Genomic DNA, 21,588 nt, shown 5'->3' on the forward strand with positions numbered 1-21,588 from the left:
AAAACTGCTCCACTATTCATTAGGATCATGGCTGATCACCTAATTCAATAGCCTGATCCGGTCTTCTTCCCATATCCCTTGATCTTTTTAGCTTCAAGAGCTATATCTAAGTTTCTTCTTGAAATCACACAATGTTTTGGCCTTTACTTTATGGTCATGAGTTCCACATATTCACCACTCTCTGGATGAAGAAATTTCTCAACTCAGTCCCAAAAGGTTTACCCCTTATCCTCAAACTATGACCCCTAGTTCTGAACTCCCCCACCATTGGGAATATTCTTTCTGAATCTACCTTGTCTAATTGTTAGAATTTTATAGGTTTCTATGAGATCCCCCTCACTCTTCTAAACTTCAATGAATATAATCCTAACCAATTTTGTCTTTCCTTGTATTACTGTCCTGCCATCCCAGGAATCAGCCTGGCAAATCTTTTCTGCACTCTCTATAGCAAAGACATCCTTCCTCAAATGAGGACACCAAAATTGCACACAATACTCCAGCTGTGACCTCAATAAGCCCTATGCAATTGCAGAAAAACATCCCTATTCCGATATTCAAATCCTCTCACTATGAAGGTCAAGATATAATTTGTCTTCTTTGCCGACTGCTGTACCTGCACGCTTACTTTCAGCGACTGATGCATGAGGACAAGGTGTCACTGAGTATCCACCTCTCTCAATTTACATCTATTCAAATAATAATCTGCCTTCCTATTATTGCTACCAAAGTGGATAACCTCACATTTATCCACATTATACTGCATCTGCCATGCAAATGCCTACTCACTCAGCCTGTCCAAATCTCACTGAAGCATCTCTGCATCCTCCTCACAGCTCATCCTCCCACCCAACTTTGCATCATCTGCAAATTTGGAGATAATACATTTAGTTCCCTCGTCCAAATCGTATGTTAACAGTTGAGACCCTAGCACACATCCCTATGGTTACCCACTAGTTAATGCCTGCAAATCAGAAAAAGACACATTTATTCCAACTCTTTGTTTTCGGTGTGCTAATCAGCTTTCTATCCATCTCAATACACTACGCGCAATTTCATGCATTTTAACTTTACATACTAACCTATGTGAGACCTTATTCCTTCCTTCCTTTGTGAAGTTCTAAATAAGCTACATCCATTGGTTTTCCCTGGTCAACTCCACTAGTTACATCCTCAAAGAATTTCAGTATATTTGTCAAGCATGATTTCCCTTTTGTAAATCCATGCTGATTTTGTCTGATTATGCCACTGCTTTCCAAATGCTGAGTTATGAAATCCTTCTTAATGGACTCTAGCAACTTCCCTACTGCTGATGTTAGGCTCACTGGCCTATTGTTCCCTGTTTTCTCTCTACCTCCCTTTTTGAAGAGCGGGCTTACATTAACTATCCTCCAATTTGTAGAAACTATTCCAGAGCCCAAAGAGTTTTGGAAAATAACCACCAATGGATCTACTATTTCTGGGACCACTTCCTTCAATATTCTGATATGGAGATCAGGATCTGGAGATTTATCTGCCTTCAATCCCATTAATTTCCCCAAAACCATTTCTCTACTAATACTGATTTCCTTGAGCTTGCCACTAAAACTTGTGTTTCCCACAGCTTCTGGTACATTATTCTTTCCTTCCTTTGTGAAGACAGAAGCAAAGTACAAATTTAGCTCCTCAGCAATGCCTTTGTTCCCCATTATGAAATCCTCCGTTTCTGACTGTAAGGGGCCTACATTCATTTTTGTCAATCTTTTCCTCTTTACATACCTGTAGAAATGACTCACTGGGTTAGATTTTATTTCCTGGGCTAAAATTCAGAAAACAATAATTTGATTCCTCACAGAGTTACTTCAATATAGTACATGCGGACACAGTGCAAATTACAAGCACATGCAAATATTCAAAATCCACTTTTGTAAGTTACGGCCTATTTATATCATAGTCCTGGTTTCAGAAGTCAGTGTGTTATTGTTCATGTTACCAGATCTTGAATCCACCTCTTTTATTTGTTTGTATATGCATCCTGAGAAACACTCGCAAAGTATACACCGTTTACCTCCTGCTGCTCCAAGAAAGCAGTGTCGGCCTTGTTGCTGCAGCTAGGATTTGATAGTGCAATGGAATGGTATTGAGGATCAACCATCTGGTGAGGGGCTGAGATTCCAGCATCCGCAGTATTGTGCTTTTATATTATGGTGAGGGACTGAGTCATGTATTGGCCAGTTCAGGTAGGGGTAAACAGGGTCCGTTCCCATAGGACATTAGTGAACGAGCTGGGTTTTGTTTAAAAGGTTTGGCAGCTTTCATATTGTTGATACCAGTTTAAGTTTATTTATTAGTGTCACAAGTAGGCTTACGTTAACACTGCAATGAAGCTACTGTGAAAATCCCCAGTCGTCACACTCCGCCTCCTGTTCGGGTACACTGAGGGAGAATTTAGCATGGCCAATGCACCTTACCAGCTCGTCTTTCGGACTGTGGGAGGAAACCAAAGTACCTGGGAGGAAACCCATGCAGACATGGGGAGAACGTGCCGACTTCGCACAGTCACCCAAGCCAGGAATTGAACCCGGGTCCCTGGCGCTGTGAAGCTGCAGTGCTTAACCACTGTGCCACCATGTCACCAATAACCCAATTCAGTGAATTTATAACTTGCGATGTTGGGATTTGAACTCTCAATCTCAGGCAACTTGTCGAGGATCATATCATTATAGCGCTACATTATTTCTGATTGTCACAGTGGGTCTCACTCCACAGCAAGAGGAAAAACTGCATGTGCAAAAACGGCACACACAGGAGGTTTTAAAGTGGGTTGAAACTTCAATTTCTCGCTCTCAAACGCCTGCAAATGATGAAAAAAGATGTACAAGCCAGCAAGTGAAAACCTGCTTGTGTATGGGAATATTTTTGCCGGTTAGTGAGTAGAAAGGATGTCGCTCTCTGCCAGCATATTGCTGCCGAGGGCAGTGCACTCTCTGGAGGTGCTGGTAAAACCCACTTTTTGAAGCTAGTTTATTTCGCAAGATAATTACAGATGAAGAAGGTCAATTGGCTTCTCTCAATTCATCCTTCCAGAGAGATCCAAAATTCCCATCAGTTCAGCAGCCGATCATTAATTAAAACGTTGCAGGGCTTTCACCTCCACTGCTCCTCCTGGAAGGTTATTTGGTACGCGGATCAGTTTCTACGAAGGATTTCATACTTCCAGTGCAATTTCTGCTTTTTGACAAGCCTTGCATTTCCCTTGCAAGTACTATTTCAGATTTAACATCGCCATTCCCTTTACTATCTTATAATTGTTATAACTCATGCATTGTGATTGCCTTTAATAAACCTGATTAAAATGATGTGGCTTATATCCATCATTTAAAGTTCAATGATTTTTCTGCAAATTAATAGATACAAAATGTTCCCCATGTCTGTAAATGTTCTGATCTTCAGGAGATAATGCAAATTATATGAAGTCGAACACTTTTAAACATGTTTGAGATTTTCAAACTTTATTTCCATTAAAATACAGACTTACAGTCTAATTCATTGCTTTCAGGTGTCATATTTGCAAAAATAGTTCTATTATAGACAAAAACTAAATGTTTCGCATTTTGGTAAACAGCAATCAATTAATCTTCTGTTTCAATCTTAATACATAAACACAATACAGAAATACCAGGTGTACAGAAAGGTAATGGAAAGGTAAATGCAAAGCATAACATAAAGAAACAGCACAAATAGCAAATGAAGATCATGGTCACCCAACGTTTCATTGTAATAACCTGCTGAGCCAGTCATTTATAGCAAGTAACGATAGTCAAAACTATAGTGAGGCGCAAGGCTACATCTGGCAACATGCAACCTATGCTAAAGCATTATAGTGTCGCATGTTGCTCCCAGTACTGAGCTAGTTAGGCACATGAAAGATTAGCACAACCAAGCAAAAAGCTGACTTGCTGCATTGTAGGAAATACTTTTGAAGACTGGATGCTGACTGCTCCCAACAAGACATTCAAATTTTTCTGCCACTGACACATTTGAAGCAACATTCACCCTATAGTGTCCTACTCCAACAGATTATAAAGCAAAATCTGAATACTGAAAATTAGCCCCAATTAACAGGAACAAAACAGGCATACAAAATACTGCAGGAACTAATAAATATATACATTGGAGGGGGCGGGTAGTGGTGGGGACCATTTCCTTCGGATGGCAATAATGTGTTTTACCCCCGCCCCCACTCCTCAATCTCCAAAAAAAGGCTTCAGGACATTTTAGTTGCAAGAATTACCACTGGGAATATGTTCTTTATGGATCTTATAACGAACTGCCAATACTTATGCCAGCAGAAGCCCAGAAGCGTAAAGCTATACCTTGCTAATGGACAGTATAGTATGGGAACAACTGCTCAGTTTATCTTTGACAGCACTCACAGTGAAAAGATATGGCATGGGAACTGAAGGTGGTGGGGTGAGGTGCAGAGCAGAGTTTTCCAGAAACACACAAAGGCTGCCCTCTTTAAAAAAACATACCAAGCATATACAAGTATATCCTAGCATGCCCAGGTATACTTAAATCATGATGAATGTTTTTTTTAATAAGGAAAATGTACCCTAAAAATGTAAGTCAGTCAGATTTGTCCTTTTTTTTGGATGTGAAAGGAACCTTGCTGGCAACAGCCGAGCCGACGGCACTGACGCCGCCGGTCACTGCTGACACACTTCCCTTCACCAAGCCGGCGCCAGCCACTGGCACAGTGATCACGGCTGTTTTGGTCAGCTGCAGACTTTTGCTTCCAACCCAAGCCACACCTCCAAGTGTGGCACCCACCGCTCCCTTTGTGATGCTAAAAAGGCCACCGGTCACTCTCCAGATCATTCCTGGCTCCTGTGCATCAAGATCCTTCTTGGGTTCTGTGGAAATGATATTTTAAAAATTAGATTGCTGTAAATAAGAGTAGGCAGCTTTGAAATAACACTCATAATACATTCATGTCCAGACCCGAATCTGCAGTGGAAACAGGAAATGAAAAATAAATTAACAGTGCATTGAAATACATTTTAAGCTCATCACACAACTGCACAAGTCATAGCTGCCACCTGACTTGTCCTTCCACTGGTGTTCTCCCAACGTTTTAAATCAGTTAGTTTTATTAATCCATGACTATACATGGATTACATTGAGTGCACAGAGCATTCTATTTCAATTCAACATGTGTGTCTATGATGGGCCAAGAATACCCAACTCAAAACTGAATGACTTGGACGCAATTGCATTTCACAACCCTGATTAAAACACCGATTTCAAACAAGGTCTTACAATGCACTATTACAAATATATGGTAGTTAATTACTGTTGTTGACTGTTCTCCCCTCGTGAGGAAACAACTTTCCTAATCTGCAGTTGATTTCTTTTTGCGCCAGTAATTATTGAAGATCAGCCACTTGCAATCTCATGAAGTACCCAATACATCGACTGCTTTCTGTATTGAGGGCTGTAGGAGGTTACATAAATAGGGAGGGGCAGGGCCATGGAAGGATTCGGACAGGGCAATGAGACTATTAGGAGGACATGATTCTTTTCATGATGTCTTTGCTGCATCTTTCATAGAATTATGTAAACATCACTCCATGTCAATAGCTTTGTAGCCTTTTCTGCTTTAAATAAGCATTCATTTCCCTCTTTACAGATGTAATAATCGCTGCCTCAAGCAGGCCGAGTCAAAGCATTGAGATCGGACAGTCATTTTCCCCAACTTCTGTTCTTCATAATGATTTGTCATTAATCCTTTATCTAAGCTATCCCACCAAGAAGAAATAGTCTTTTCTTATTCATCCTACCAGAACTCCTGATTTTATACACCTCCACCTGAACCATTCCTACTGTATCCAGTCTCTCAAGGCTGTAGTTTATCCCAATAGGATCATACACTCTACGAAGGATGTGAAGGCATTGGAGAGGGTGCAGAAAAGATTTACAAGGAAGTTCTGGGGATGAAAGCTTCAGATGCAAGGATAGATCGGCACATTTGGGGCTGTTCTCCTTAGAGAAAGTCGAGAAAAGATTTGATGGAGGCGTTTTAAATCATGAAGCGTTTGGAGGTAGATAGGAAGAAATAGTTCCCATTGGTAGAAAGGTCAAGAAGCAGAGGACACAGATTTCAGGTGATTAGCAAAAAAATCAAAGGTGACATGAGGAAAAACATTTCGCAGTGCTGTGTTAGGATCTGGAATGCACGGCCCTAGTGTGTGCTGTGTTAATTGTATTATAATTGTGTTTAATTATATTCAGGTGGAGGACATTAATTGGGGTTTCATTGGAGAATTTATAGCGAGATATTTTCTGAGAGTGTGGTGGGAGCTTGTAATGTTTCACTTTGTAAATAGATACAAGACTGAAGAATAGCTCTAGAATCTTCCTTCAATGGGACTTTCAGGAATAGAACATGGAAGAGACAGATTCAACTGCAGCTTTCAAAAGAGGGGATAATTACCTAAAGAGGAATAATTTGCAGGGCTATGGGAAGAAGTTGGGGAGTTGAACAAACTAAAGCCCCACTGTGCTGAAACTATTTTATGATGCTCTGCTCTACACACAAAGTTTAAAAGTCCTTTAAATATTTGCATATTGTCCCGCACTAAAATCCTGGAGGCGCCTCCCATGCTGTCACACTGGCGGGCAAGGCCCGGAAAAGCCAGCAACATCAGGTTCTCAGTTAGAAAAAGAGGAACCCCCCTCACAGGTGAACCCCTCTCTCACCTACACGAGACTGCCTGGGCATGTCCTTCTCCCCTCCCCCCCCACCACGGAGCCGTATTTACCTGTGCGCTCCTGGCAGGTTTCCTTCAACAGGCTTTTAAAATCCGGAACCAGGTGTAAACCTCGCTGACATGACTGATGGGTTTTGGGGGGGGAGGGGGGATGGTGTGTGAGGAGAGGCTTTCTCCTCTGTTCGTTAATACTTAAATGAGGTTCCTGACCTTCCTGGGCAGGAGCCTCGTTACGTTAATGTCTTGCCTCACGAAATCTCACCAACAAGATTCTTGGTTTGGTCTCGCCACAGACACACAATCCCAGGCATTTTATCTTGATTTGGCAAACTATGCTCTTGCTTTGAAATCGAAGATGCTATTGGCCTTTTTACAGCTTCATCCATCCACACTTGCACTTTGTCATGTAAATGATTGAAGCTTTAGTTCTTTGATCATCCGCACTCTTCAATGCCATTCCGTTGAGTGCACTCTCCCATTTCTTGTTTTTCCAACAACAAAAACATACACCTTCAATGTAATAAATATCCCAATACACTTCACAGGAGCATTACAAGGCAAAGCACGACACCCAGCCTAATGAGGAGATATTAAGTGAGATGACCAAAGCTTCAACAAAGAGGTAGAAGCGTCTTAAAGGAGGAAAGCAAGGTAGAGAGATTTAGAGGGGGAATTCCAGGGTTCAGGGCGTACACAGTTGAAGGCAGGACAGAGTGATTAAAGTTAGGGAAGCTCAAGAGGCCAGACTTGGAGGAGTACATATATCTCAGAGGGTTGTGGAGTGGAGGAGATTAGAGAGAGAGAGTGGCAAGATCAAGGATGAGAATTTTAAAATCCATTGCTCAAGTGGGAGCCAATGTAGTTCAGAAAGCACATGCCTGACCCTAAGACAGGGGCAGTGAGTTTTAGATGAACTCAAGATTACAGGGGGCAGAATGTGAGAAACTAGTCAGGAGTGCGTTGTAATAGCCAAGTCTCGAGGAAATGAAGGTATGAAGGAAGGTTTCAGCAGCAAATGAACTGAGATGGAGTGAAGTTATTGAGGTAGAAATAGGCAGCCTTAGTGATGCTGCAAATATGAGATTTGATGTTCAAATTGTGGTTAAATGTGACACTTCAGGCTTCTCAGTATTTAATTGGAGGAAACTTCAACTCATCCAGTACTAGATGTCTGAAAAACAATCGGATAGTTTAGCAACTGTGGGGGAGTCGAGAGAGCTAGTGCTGAGAGGGGTAGCACTGGGTGTTATCAGCATTCACGTGAAAGAAATCACAACCAAGGGACAGCAAGTAGACAAAATATAGGAGGGGTGCGAGACCAGATCCTGCAGGACGATAGAGGTAATGCTGCAGGAGCTGGAACAAATTCATTCCAAATGATTCTCCGGCTACGATCAGATAGATAAATATGGAAGCACGTGACAGCAGTACTGCCCTGCTGGATAACAGAGGAGGGACATTGGAGGATAACGGTATGGTCAATGGTGTCAGAGGCTGCAGATAGGTCGAGAAGGTTGAGGGGGGGGAGAATTTACCTTTGTCACAGAATGTAATTTGTGTCCTTGTTAAGAGTTGTTTCTTTACTGCTGCAGGCGCAGGAACCTGTTTGAAGGGATCGCTCCCGAAATGAATTACCTCATCTACCAATTTCAATTAATTCTGCCAATCAGCTTCTTTCTCTCCCTCTCGCAAAAAATTTACTCCTCCTATTTGCTAAACCCTCTACTTTTATGTTATGAGCAGATTGCGATTGTGCACTCTGTGCTGTAGTTCAAGTCATCTATATATTGAGAACAGATGTGAATCTAGCACTGATTCCTGGGTGACCCTATTTCCAGCCTTCTCCAGTCTGAGCAATACCCACTTAGCTAATTCAGTGCTTTCATGTCATATCTTCCAATCTCCACTTCTTTATATTTCATTTGATGGTCAATTTAACCGCAGTTCATTTAAAATGATTATTGTATAAATTCAAGTCTCGAGCAAATGCTGTAGTCTCAAGTCATACAAAAACTCAATTTTGCAGAATCTCTCATGCTCGTGACTTAAGCTTTGGAAGTGTAAATTAATTCCCAGTGTCTCTTTCCCACAATCAATGCAGTTGGTTGACTGCACAGATGAAAATGGGTAAGGGCAGCATTACTCCAGTGGTTTTTATGTATCTGTGCATGTTTCTGTCATTGGAGTTGTCCTGCTGCATCAAACTTAGAATAAAACTGAAGATTTTACCCCCCTCCCCCGAATCAGAGAAAGTTACTTCCAAAACATGTATATTATTCTGACTTTCATGAATTTAATAATAAAAGGAAATCACAGTAAGAATATAAAACTGCTCAAAGTCCTTCATCATTTAATCAATGCATATTAAGTTTCTAATGTTAGTGCAGACATGCCACGCATCAAGTCAAATGTATTCCTCAGGACACTGACTGTAGCTACAGAAGTTCACCGCTATATACAGTGAACATGGATGCTGTGGCATCTATTGGATTTTTAACAAATTTATTCAATACTATCAGTCTTTTTCTCAGCCTGATGTGCAGGGTGAGAGAGTTGCTTCGTTAGCACTAACAGAATAATATACAGATTTTAAATTCTAATTGGTTCACTGAATGAGGGGTCTGGCTGTGAAGTAGGTTTATTTCCTGTTTTCTTTCAGTTTTGTGGAGAACTGAGAAAAGTAATAAGAAAGATTTCCAAACTCAGAGTGGCAATCCATACACCATTAGCTCCTTATGTGGTTGAAGATTTGACCAGTATTTTCTTTTAGCCAGCTATCTCAAAAGAACCTCAAATACATTCGCTTATTCACCAATGCTTCCATTCCTCTTTATTCCTAAGCAACACGCAGGGTAAAACTAGTTCATCCCCAGCTGCAAATACATTCAGTCGAACTTCAATCATGATTCTTGCCTGGGGAGCAGTGATCCAAAAATCGCTGCCCCTGCCTGTCCAATTTTTTCTGGCGGCGTAGCGTGTAGGCTGTGCTTTGAATTCAGTATTCCTTATGAATAGAATCAACACATGACTTTGTGCTGAAAATGAATTGATTGCATGTCAAAGGAAGGAAAAAAAAGAGAGCTTGCATTTATGTAGCACCTTTCACATCTTCAGGATCACTCAATGTGTAAGAGCCAAATTAGTGACAGAAAGGTTCTACATACAGTAACGAGAAGCTTTGGATGGTAGTGGCTCAGAGATATAGGTTGAATTGGTTTCAATATGTGCACAGATGATTATGGATGATAATGACAGAGCTGGGTGGGCTGTTCAGCTCATTACACATGCATGCGTGAGAGGCACAGAGCATCTTTCGGTGACGGGGTGGGTCAGGGTTGAAGGTCCTGGTGCCAAACCTAAAGGGCACCCAGACAGCCATTCACTCAGTGCAAACCAAGAGAAGCCTGGCTGTTGTTCAAGAGCTTGCCGTGACTGGCCAACATTTAGCAATGGCTCCATGCAGGTTCTCCTTCAGGCCTCCCAAAAAAGGCAGTAAGTCCTATTTTGCAAGATGGCAGCAGGCCCTCCCATCTGACCTTGGCGGCTTGGGTGGAGGGTCGCGCTTGTGGAGCCCACAAAAGGACTGGCCAGCAGTGCGATAAAAGAATGAACAATCTGCTACATTCTGCCAGGTTAAGTGGCATCTTCTACTCGCTGCCAAGTAACACATTAAGAGCGTCAGGTAGTGAGTGCAGAGGGATGTCAGACAGGAGTTTGAGTCGCAGAACTCCACAGTTGATTGGACATGTGCATGGAATGTATGCCAGCCTCCTGTTGCAGGATATCATGCTCATTAATTACTTACTGGGAAGGGCTCAGAAGCTGCCATAGGCATCACCTGCTCAAAGTTAGTTCCAGACCCCAACCACCTACTGGGTGAAAACGTTTTTGCTCACATCACATCCACTCCTTTTGCCCATTATTCTGAATCTGTACTCTCTAATTACTGATGCTCTCAAGTGGGACAGTTTCTCAATACTTACCCTGTCCATATCCCTCAGGAATCCAGAATACCACTATCAAATCTTTTTCAGCCTTCTTTTCACCAAGGAAAATTGTCCCAACCTCTCCAATATATCCTTACAGCGACAGTTCATCACCATCATCCCTGGAATCATTTTTGGTGAATCTCCTCTATACTCGCTCCAAAGCCGTTACATCTTTTTTCAAGTATAGTGTCTAGAACTGGATATAGTACTCCAGATGAGGCCTATATAAGCTCAACACCATCTCTTCACTCTTGTAATTAATGTCCCTATTAATAAAATCTAGGATACCAAATGCTTTATTAACTATGTTTTCAATATGCCTTGCCACCTTCAATGACTTACGTACATAAACACCAAGGTCTCTTGGTTCCTGCACCCCGTTTAGAGTTTTTCTTTATTTACTGTTTTCTTCATATGCGTCCTGTCAAAATGAATCACCTCATACTTCCCTGCATTGAACTTCATTTATAAGACTCTCTGCAATCGGTGGGTCGTGAGTGGTTGGACCTCCACACCCCATTGTGCAGATGAGGCACTGTCAGTGAGTGAACTCCAAAGTTAATCATCCCAAAAAGTATCTCAGCATATGGGGTTACTGAGTGTAATTGGAGACCGGGAACCAGATATACAAACTTCCCTATCTAGGTAGGAGGGGGGCAATCATGAAGCCAAATAGTTTGTTCATGCTGTCCTTGCCTGTGCATTCATGTTTCTGGTTCTGCCTGAAAGAGCTGTAAGGGTATGAGGGTGACAAGCGCATCCCTGCCAATATTTTTTTTAAAAAATCATGTTTTCAATCTGCCATGCATAGAGTTTTGTGAAGGCATGAGAAAAAATTACACTTCTACTGATAGCTGCCTGAGATTGCAGGAGAACAGAGTGCTTTGCAGGTTCCGATGTGTGCATTTGGCACAAGTCTGTATAGCAGCATAGTTTAGCACGTGCAAAAGATCTCAATGTAACTATAATGTGTGTTACAAATCCATTTCCCTTGTCCTGCCTCTACTCCATCCTTCCCTTCCAATCCAGTCTCCCTTGCCCTGTCTCCGCTCACTTCACCCTTCCTTGCTGATCCTGCCTCCCGTGCCCAGCTTGCCTTATCAGCTCCAGATCTCAATCAAGAAATATTTGAGAGAAATCCCCAAGAAGGACAAAACAGTGGCTACTAATTCCAGGAAAAAGTCTAACTTGCATTCAAATTCATGACTGCACATAAGAATATCCCTCACCCCAGTCCAACGCCGGCATCTCCACATCATAAGAATATCTACCAGAGAACATAATTTGGAGGGGGTGCCAACTGGCCTTTTAATGAGCATACATGACATGCAAATGTATGCAAAATGGCACTCTGACACCGTTTGCCAGGAAGCTCAACACGCCTTTAAGGTTTTGAGAGTTTAATTGCAAAAATTCATTATGCCGTTGGCTAATTTATTTTTTGCCTTGTGCTCAATTAAGCGCCCTCGTCCACTGAGCTTCCTGTCGAAGTGGGTCCAGAAGATTCCACTCATCGTCTCATCTCTCTCTCAGTCCCATCTCTATTTCCTAATCATTAGTTTGCTTTCTGTACATAATTTGAACATAATCAATATCCTCCTTGGTTTAGACTCTATCACATTGAGGATTCTTCAAGCTGATTCAAGGGGTATTGCGTTACTTGCCGCACTGACAGATGCCACAGGTCCCCCACAGAAGATGTTGTGCTGAAAAGGCTGTCTGATTAGAGAAAGTATGCGCTTCAAAGTTCTCACCTTTGCGGGTGGCTGTTAGCAGAATGATCAGATAGCATTGTTGCTATTCTGTTGGTTGCAAAATCTGAACCAATATGCCTACAAATCTTTGCAAGAATTAAAGGCGTCATGGCAACCGAAGAGGCAAAGAAGCAAGCTTGGCATGTTACAGTCAGAGTAAAGAGACGGTTAAAAATCAGTGACACAGAAAGGTGTAATGTAATGAAAGGAACTACTTCAATACCGTGGTTCAGTTCCCCCTAAAATATAAATGTGTTGTTCCAGGGTTGTAAGAAAGGAAATGAAAATTTATACCCAACGAGAATACATAAATTCAAATGATAGAGAATATTTCTGCACTGCTTGAATTAGAGACAAGTGGCCAAAAAGAACCTGCGGTATCTCAAGAGGAATATTGATTTGGATTTCAGACGTAAAGGGCAAGATTCTCCGATCTCACCCGTGGCCACCCTGCTGCAAGGGAGAACGGAAAATTTGGTGTTCCAGCTAAAAATCCATTCACTTTGTGGCACCACAGAACCCCAGCCACAAATGAGGTCGGAGGTTTTGGCCAAAGGCTTCCCTTCAAATTAAGACAATCTGGGTCCAAGTGGATTTTTGAGCAAGAAATTGGATTCAGCAATACTTGATCCAATTACATAATTAACTGTCAGATTACTTTGTTGCAACGGGATATAATGATTTGCACCTTGGAGGCGTGCAAAATTTTGCGATGCAATAAAATCACTGTAGGCTCAATGACTGTATTTAGACAGCCACAACAAATTCAGAGCTTTGTTCACCTACTAGAATATTGAATTTGCAGCTACCATGTAAGTAGCTCATGTAGGTCTGGCAACTTTTGTCATCAAAGTACAAGCACAAAGTTCACACAATGAAAACTTTTATTTATATTAGCACCTTTTATGGCATCACCGGGTTCGAATCCCGACTTGGGTCATTGTCTGCGCAGAGTCTGCACGTTCTCAGTGTCTGCCTGCGTTTCCTCTGGATGCTCCAGTTTCCTCCCACAGTCCAAAAGACGTGCTGGTTAGGTGCATTAGTCATGCTAAATTCTCCCTCAGTGTACCCGAACAGCCGTTGGAGTGTGACGATTTTCACAGTAACTGCATTGCAATGTTAATGTAAGCCTACTTGTAATAATAAATAAACTTAAATTTTAAACTTCTTGAGACATTGCATCCAGGTACTTGGGGCGAAACTGCTGACATTCACTTACATGACGATCTGCTTCAACAGCCTACTCGTGTCTGGAGGGTCTATAGCAGCCCCTGCAAAGATTGGACATCTCCTTTCATGCTCCTTCAAGACCTTGGGATCAACTCCCAAATACCTTGGTACATGAGGTTTCCCATTATCAGCCATTGCTGGATGTTACTCCCTTTCATACATTCTCTCTTCCACCTTCTTCCGTTGGGAAAAAGATGCAAACAGTTGAGGTCACGTACCAACCGACTCAAATACAGCTTCTTCCCTGCTGCCATCAGACTTCTGAATGGATCTATCTCGCACTAAGTTGATCTTTCTCTACACCCTAGCTATGACTGTAACACTACATTCTGCACTCTCTCCTTTCCTTCCCTATGTACAGTATGTTTTGTCTATATAGCACGCAAACAACAATACTTTTCACTGTATTATTACATACGGCAATAATAAATCAAATCAAAGTTATAAATAGGAATGAGCAACAAATGCTGGCCTTCCCGCTGATGCTTTGATTCTATGTAAAAAGGGTCTATATGGTCATTGCCATGGGAAATCCGACTGGCAAATAAAAAAAACATCGCAATGCTGCATCTCAAGTTGAGGGTCCCACAGCATGAAGCAAGAGCTTGAGTTATTTATAGGTATATTCCCAAACAGTTGTGTAGAACTCAGTAAATTGCAAAATATTGTGGAAGCCCTTGATGATCAACAGTCAAGATGTGCTCGATTGACAAGATTGTCAATAACCATTATACTCGTACAAAGTTATTGCAGGTATTAAAATGATAAACAACCATAGAATTATGTGCTGTGTGCTTTTAATATCCAGCCAAATTCAACTAAACTGCATACATTGCAGCAGTACTTTGCTGATCAATTATGTTTCCACGTATCTGTCTCATTAGTGACAGACAGCATGGTTTTGTAAGAGGGAGGTCATGCCTTACAAATTTGGTGGAGTTTTTTGAGCAAGTGACAAAAACGGTTGATGAAGGAAGGGCCGTGGATGTCGTCTATATGGATTTCAGTAAGGCATTTGACAAAGTTCCACATGGCAGGTTGGTTAAGAAGGTTAAGGCTCATGGGATACAAGGAGAAGTGGCTAGATGGGTGGAGAACTGGCTTGGCCATAGGAGACAGAGGGTAGTGGTCGAAGGGTCTTTTTCCGGCTGGAGGTCTGTGACCAGTGGTGTTCCGCAGGGCTCTGTACTGGGACCTCTGCTATTTGTGATATATATAAATGATTTGGAAAAAGATGTAACTGGTGTAATCAGCAAGTTTGCGGATGACACGAAGATGGCTGGAATTGCGAATAGTGAAGAGCATTGTCGGGCAATACAGCAGGATATAGATAGGCTGGAAAATTGGGCGGAGAGGTGGCAGATGGAGTTTAATCCGGATAAATGCGAAGTGATGCATTTTGGAAGAAATAATGTAGGGAGGAGTTATACAATAAATGGCAGAGTCATCAGGAGTATAGAAACACAGAGGGACCTAGGTGTGCAAGTCCACAAATCCTTGAAGGTGGCAACACAGGTGGAGAAGGTGGTGAAGAAGGCATATGGTATGCTTGCCTTTATAGGACGGGGTATAGAGTATAAAAGCTGGAGTCTGATGATGCAGCTGTATAGAACGCTGGTTAGGCCACATTTGGAGTACTGCGTCCAGTTCTGGTCGCCGCACTACCAGAAGGACGTGGAGGCATTGGAGAGAGTGCAGAGAAGGTTTACCAGGATGTTGCCTGGTATGGAGGGTCTTAGCTATGAGGAGAGATTGGGTAGACTGGGGTTGTTCTCCTTGGAAAGACGGAGAATGAGGGGAGATCTAATAGAGGTATACAAGATTATGAAGGGTATAGATAGGGTGAACAGTGGGAAGCTTTTTCCCAGGTCGGAGGTGACGATCACGAGGGGTCACGGGCTCAAGCTGAGAGGGGCGAGGTATAACTCAGACATCAGAGGGACGTTTTTTACACAGGGTGATGGGGGCCTGGAATGTGCTGCCAAGTAGGGTGGTGGAGGCAGGCACGCTGACATCGTTTAAGACTTACCTGGATAGTCACATGAGCAGCCTGGGAATGGAGGGATACAAACGATTGGTCTAGTTGGACCAAGGAGCGGCACAGGCTTGGAGGGCCGAAGGGCCTGTTTCCTGTGCTGTACTGTTCTTTGTTTGTAAGTGACAGGGAAAGTACTGCTGCAAATAGACCACAAGTTGATCTTTTGTTACAATTGGACCTTAGCTTCAAAAACGTCCGTGTTCCACATTCCGATTGCCAAATGCCAGCAATGTATTGTCGATCAGACAAACGAGTTAGCCTCAGAGCTCGGTACTGGTCCTGAAGTGAATTGCAAGGTTTGGACTTTTGGTTGGGATAGGGAAACCCTCCGGAATCCGGGTTCAAATCCAGTAGAATCTGACTAAATGAAAGTAATCTCTTGTACGGTTGCACGAGCCTTGATTCAACTGCAGCCACATGTTTCAAACGCTGTGGATTCACCCCACTCCAGAGACTCTGCGCGCAAACTCGGTTGACACTACAGTGCGCAATTGTCACCTCATTCTCTTCATATGCCAAATAAACTATTCTGTGAACTTATTCTGTACAGCAGATTTTCTATTTGCCGGATTAAGTAGATATCAACACTACTTCCCTCCGACCAATCATCCACAAAGGGGAACAAAACAAACTGTCTACAACCTCTCTGTTTGCATACAAAAATGAACCCAAAATCCAGAAAATAAATATAACCTTATACAGTTACACAGCGTATAATAATCAATATCATCTCTACCAATCCTGCCACGGTTACTTGAAGAAGAAGAAAGGCTTCTGGCGTCATGGCCAACATTTGTTTCTCAACTGACCAGTGGAAAAAAAAACTGGTTATTCATTTCATGATTATGGGGTCTTGCTGTGTGCCAATTGGCTGCTGCAGTTGCTCAAAAAACCCCCAGCAAATTAACTTCCAAAGTAATCCAAAATTGGAGCAAGGGTACCTAAATTATTAACCCAAACACACGATACTTGTTCTTACTGCAATCAGATCACATGCATTTGGGAAAGTTTTCATTATTATTGTCCACTGCACAACAGAAAAGGTATTCACAATTAGTGTACAAGTAATTTAAAACTGCCAATTTAAGAACCAAAGTTGCCAGCTACTCCACAATTTAGATTAAAAATCAGTCAATGTGTAACCATACTTCAGGATGCTGTGCATTTTAATGATGCTGCTGGCAGGATCATTAAAATTAAAAGCAAAGATGTTAAGACAGACAGAGAGATAGCTAATGAGAAAAGTTAGATTTAAAATCTACAATATCATTATTTTCATAGAAATCATAGAAAATGTTTTCATTACATTATTTTCATTACTTTTTCGCGGGATTTTATTTTTTTACGAGGTTAAGGGCAAAGCGGAAGTAGGCCGGGCACGAGGTGACCTGGGAAGAAAAAAAAAACCAACTTCTTTTTTAATAAGAGGTTTAAAAAGCAGGTCGCTCTATCCAGCGGGCAGCGTTGTGAGCGGGCGGCGGAGTGAGAGGGAGCAGAGTGAAGGCTGAAGGGCTTTTGCTCAACGGGCTTAGGCGGAGACCGGCGAGGCAGGGTAGGTTTAGTTAGTTTTTCCTGTGTTATTTGAAGAAAGGGGAATTATGAGTGTGAGGCCAGTTTGTTGTTGTCGGTGTCAGATGTGGGAGGTCCTGGAGTCTCCGTGCCTCCCGGACGTCCATATCTGCACCAGGTGCGTCGAGCTCCTAAGGGACCACGTTAGGGAACTGGAACTGCAGCTCGATGACCTTCGTCTGGTCAGGGAAAATGAGGTGGTGATAGAGGGGAGTTACAGGCAGGTGGTCACACCGGGGTCACGGGAGGCAGACAAGTGGGTCACGGTTAGGAATGGGAAGGGGAAAGGTCAGGTACTAGAGAGTACCCCAGTGGCTGTGCCCCTTAACAATAAGTACTCCTGTTTGAGTGCTGTTGGGGGGAGCAGCCTACCTGGGGGAAGCAACAGTGGCCGTGCCTCCGGCGCAGAGTCCGGCCCGGAACCTCAGAAGGGTAGGGAAAGGGAGGATGAGCAAACTGACCACAGCACCAAGGTACAGGGAGCCGTTCAAGTGGGGGAGAAAAAAGAAATGTAGTAGAAATTGGGGATAGTACACTTTTGGATGCTGTTGGGGAGGACCACTTAGCAGGGGTAAGCCATGGTGCACAGGTCACTGGCTCAGAGTCTGTCCTTGTGGCTCAGAAGGGAAGGGGGAGAGGAGTAGAGGATTAGTCATTGGGGACTCCATAGTTAAAGGGACGGATAGGAGATTCTGCGGGAACGAGAGAGACTCGCGGTTGGTGTGTTGCCTCCCGGGAGCCAGAGTCCATGATGTCTTGGATCGTGTTTTCGAAATCCTTAAGGGGGAGGGAGACCAGCCCCAAGTTGTGATTCACATAGGCATTCAAGACATAGGTAGAAAAAGGGATGTCATGGTAAGATACTTGGTAGTGTGGATGAACAGAGAGATCTCGGTGTGCATGTGCATAGATCCCTGAAAGTTGGCACCCAGGTTGATAGGGTTAAGAAGGCGTACGGTGTGTTAGCTTTTATTGGCAGAGGGATTGAGTTTCGGAGCCAGGAGGTCATGCTGCAACTGTACAAAACTCTGGTGCGGCCGCACTTGGAGTAAGGCGTACAGTTCTGGTCGCCGCATTATAGGAAAGATGTGGAAGTGTTGGAAAGGGTGCAGAGGAGATTTACCAGGATGTTGCCTGGTATGGTGGGAAGATTGTATGAGGAAAGGCTGAGGGACTTGAGGTTGTTTTCGTTAGAGAGAAGAAGGTTAAGAGGTGACTTAATAGAGGCATACAAGATGATCAGAGGATTAGATAGGGTGGATAGTGAGAGCCTTTTTCCTCGGATGGTGATGGCTAACACGAGGGGACATAGCTTTAAATTGAGGGGTGTGAGATATAGGACAGATGTTGGAGGTAGGTTCTTTACTCAGAGTAGTAAGGGCGTGGAATGCCCTGCCTACAGCAGTAGTGGACTTGTCAACATTAAGAGCATTCAAATGGTTATTGAATAAACATATGGATGATATTGGAATAGTGTAGATTAGAGGGGCTTTAGATTGGTTTCACTGGTCGGCGCAACATTGAGGGCCGAAGGGCCTGTCTGAGCTGTAATGTTCTATGTTCTAAAAAAAAAACTGCTTGTAGAATTGAGAAAGTTGAAGTGAAAACTTTATTAGTAAATTCTTTTTCAGGCATATTTGCTTTGAAATAATGCCTGAAAATTGCTGCTATGAACCACGTTTCTGTGGTGCAAATCAATTAATACAAAATGATAAATGGATAGGTCAATAAGTCTTCAAACCAAAATATTAATTTCCTTATCGATAACAGTTAATGACATTAACCGCTCTGTGATGTTACATTCAACTAATTAAGCCAAATATAAAATATAGTTTCAATCATCCACTTAATTTATTCACCACAAATGTAGAAGCTCACATGTACTTTTAGTCTTTAAAATTACAAAATTCCTTGGGTTAATGGTCTGGGCAAAACTCTGGAGGGGTCTGAAAATTAGCCGCTGTTTTCTATGTAATGAGTGGGGGAGGAAGGGGGTTGGAGATCAGGGTTGTTCTCGAGAGGTGGGAAAGGGTTTGAAAGGAGACAGTTTCTTTGAAACGTACAGTATCCTGAGGGGTCTTGAGGGGGTCGATGTGGAAAGGATGGTTCCTCTTGTGGGAGAATATAGGACTCGGGGTAATTTCTTTGAAAATAAGAGGTTGCCCATTTAAGACAGGGATGAGGAGATTTTTTTTTCCTCAGAGGGTCATTTATCTGCCTTTGGAACATTCTTTCAAAAAAAAGTAATGGAAGCAGAGTCTTTAAATATTTTTAAGGCTGAAGTGGATAGATTATTGATAAGTAAGGGGGTGAAAGGTTATCAGGGGTAGGCAGAAATGTGAATTTGAGGTTGCAATCAGATCAGCCATGAACTTACTGAATGGTGCAGCAGGTTCAAGAGGCCTACACCTGCTCCTAATTAGAAACATAGAACATAGGAAAACTACAGCACAAAACAGGCCCTTCGGCCCCACAAGTTGTGCCGAACATATCCCTACCTTTTAGGCCTACCTATAACCCTCCATCCTATTAAGTCCCATGTACTCATCCAGGAGTCTCTTAAAAGACCCTATTGAGTTTGCCTCCACCAACACTGACGGCAGCCGATTCCACTCGCCCACCACCCTCTGTGTGAAAAACTTCCCCCTAACATTTCCCCTGTACCTACCCCCCAGCACCTTAAACCTGTGTCCTCTCGTAGCAGCCATTTCCACCCTGGGAAAAAGCCTCTGAGAGTCCACCCGATCTATGCCTCTCAACATCTTATATACCTCTATTAGGTCTCCTCTCATCCTACGTCTCTCCAAGGAGAAAAGACCGAGTATGTTTGTACTATTTTTGTCATTTTAAAAGGGAAAAGGTTTTTGAAGAAGGCAAGTGCTACAAAAGGACAATCTTGCAGGTCATTTATTTGGTGGGGGCGGTGGGGGGGGGGGGGGGGGTAAGGGCACTGTTTGAACATTGGGAACAATTTCTGAAGACTGACAATTGCTATTGTTTGAAAATAACTAGAACAAATAAAAGGAAGTGGCAAATGTGAAAGGGATGCGCATGATTCTAGCATCACAACAACTTTTTTTAAAATCACACTGGTGAGTGTAACCCAGGACATTGTAAACTACTTTCTTCACAAACACTTCAATTAAGACAGTGTTGACATTTCACTGGACACTGATAAAACAGCTCTGATCAACAGCAGATCAGTAGTATAATTTATTGCAAGATCTGAGCATTTGCTGATATTATCCTCTCTGCTGGGGAGGTATAAATAAAGTCAGTTCAATAATGGTTGGCTGCTGCAAGTCCACATGTTAATCTTTTGTTTGTGTGATACACAAAGGCGACGATCAGGCTGGAACATGTTTACACACAAAAACCAAGGGCTGAAGAACATTGTGACACTTCTTGAAACTCCTGTGAGGAAGTTTGAGTGATTTGAAAGATCGCTCTGTATGCACATCGTATTCAGGTGCAGTGAACCAGGACAGTACATAATTGAAAAAAATGGCACTGAAGGCACATTTAGCAACCATGGGAGAATTTAATCCAAAGGACTAATTATGCACAAAATTTACATATTTGGCTGAATGAGGATTAAGAAAATGCTTTCCTCACCATAAAGGGGCCAGTTATTTTTGAGGTGGTGTCTAACCAGTGTTGCCCGCGAGACCCCAGCACAATGGAATATTCTGAAATTGACACTAGTCACAAAAGCCCACCAATGCCTCTACTTTCTCAGAAGGCTAAGGTAATTTGGCATGTCTACTATGATTCCCACCAACTTTTACAGATGCACCATAGAAAGCATTCTTTCTGGCTGTATCATTGCTTGGTATGGCTCCTACTCTGTCTAAAACTGCAAGAAACTACAAAGGGTCGTGAACAAAGCCCAATCCATCAAGCAAACCAGCCTCTCATCCATTAACACTGTCTACACTTCCCACTGCCTCGGAAAAGCAGCCAGCATAATTAAAGGGCCCCACGCATCGCTGACATACTCTCTTCCACCTTCCTCCATCACGAAAAAGATACGGAAGTCGGAGGTCACGTACCAACCGACTCGAGAACAGCTTCTTCCCTATCAGACTTTTGAATGGACCTACCTTATATTAAATTGATCTTTCTCCACACCCTAGCTATGACTGTCACACTACATTCTGCACTCTCTCCTTTCCTTCTCAATGAACAGTATGCTTTGTCTGTATCGTGTGCAAGAAACAACATTTTTCACTGTATGCTAATACATGTGACAATAATAA

At 42.6% G+C, this 21,588-nt stretch overlaps 1 protein-coding gene across 1 annotated transcript in view; it reads right to left on the reverse strand.

Moving 5' to 3' along the window:
- Positions 1 to 3,457: 3,457 nt before the first annotated feature.
- LOC144498964 (transmembrane protein 263) overlaps positions 3,458 to 21,588 on the reverse strand; it is a 195,749-nt gene continuing 177,618 nt past the window's right edge. Inside the window, exon 3 of the mRNA XM_078220960.1 lies at positions 3,458 to 4,892. Within this exon, the coding sequence (XP_078077086.1) occupies positions 4,606 to 4,892 (287 nt within the window). The 3' untranslated portion in view covers positions 3,458 to 4,605. The remainder of the gene's footprint in view (positions 4,893 to 21,588) is intronic.

This window comes from Mustelus asterias, chromosome 9, assembly GCF_964213995.1.
Source record: "Mustelus asterias chromosome 9, sMusAst1.hap1.1, whole genome shotgun sequence".
Lineage (NCBI taxonomy): Eukaryota > Metazoa > Chordata > Chondrichthyes > Carcharhiniformes > Triakidae > Mustelus > Mustelus asterias.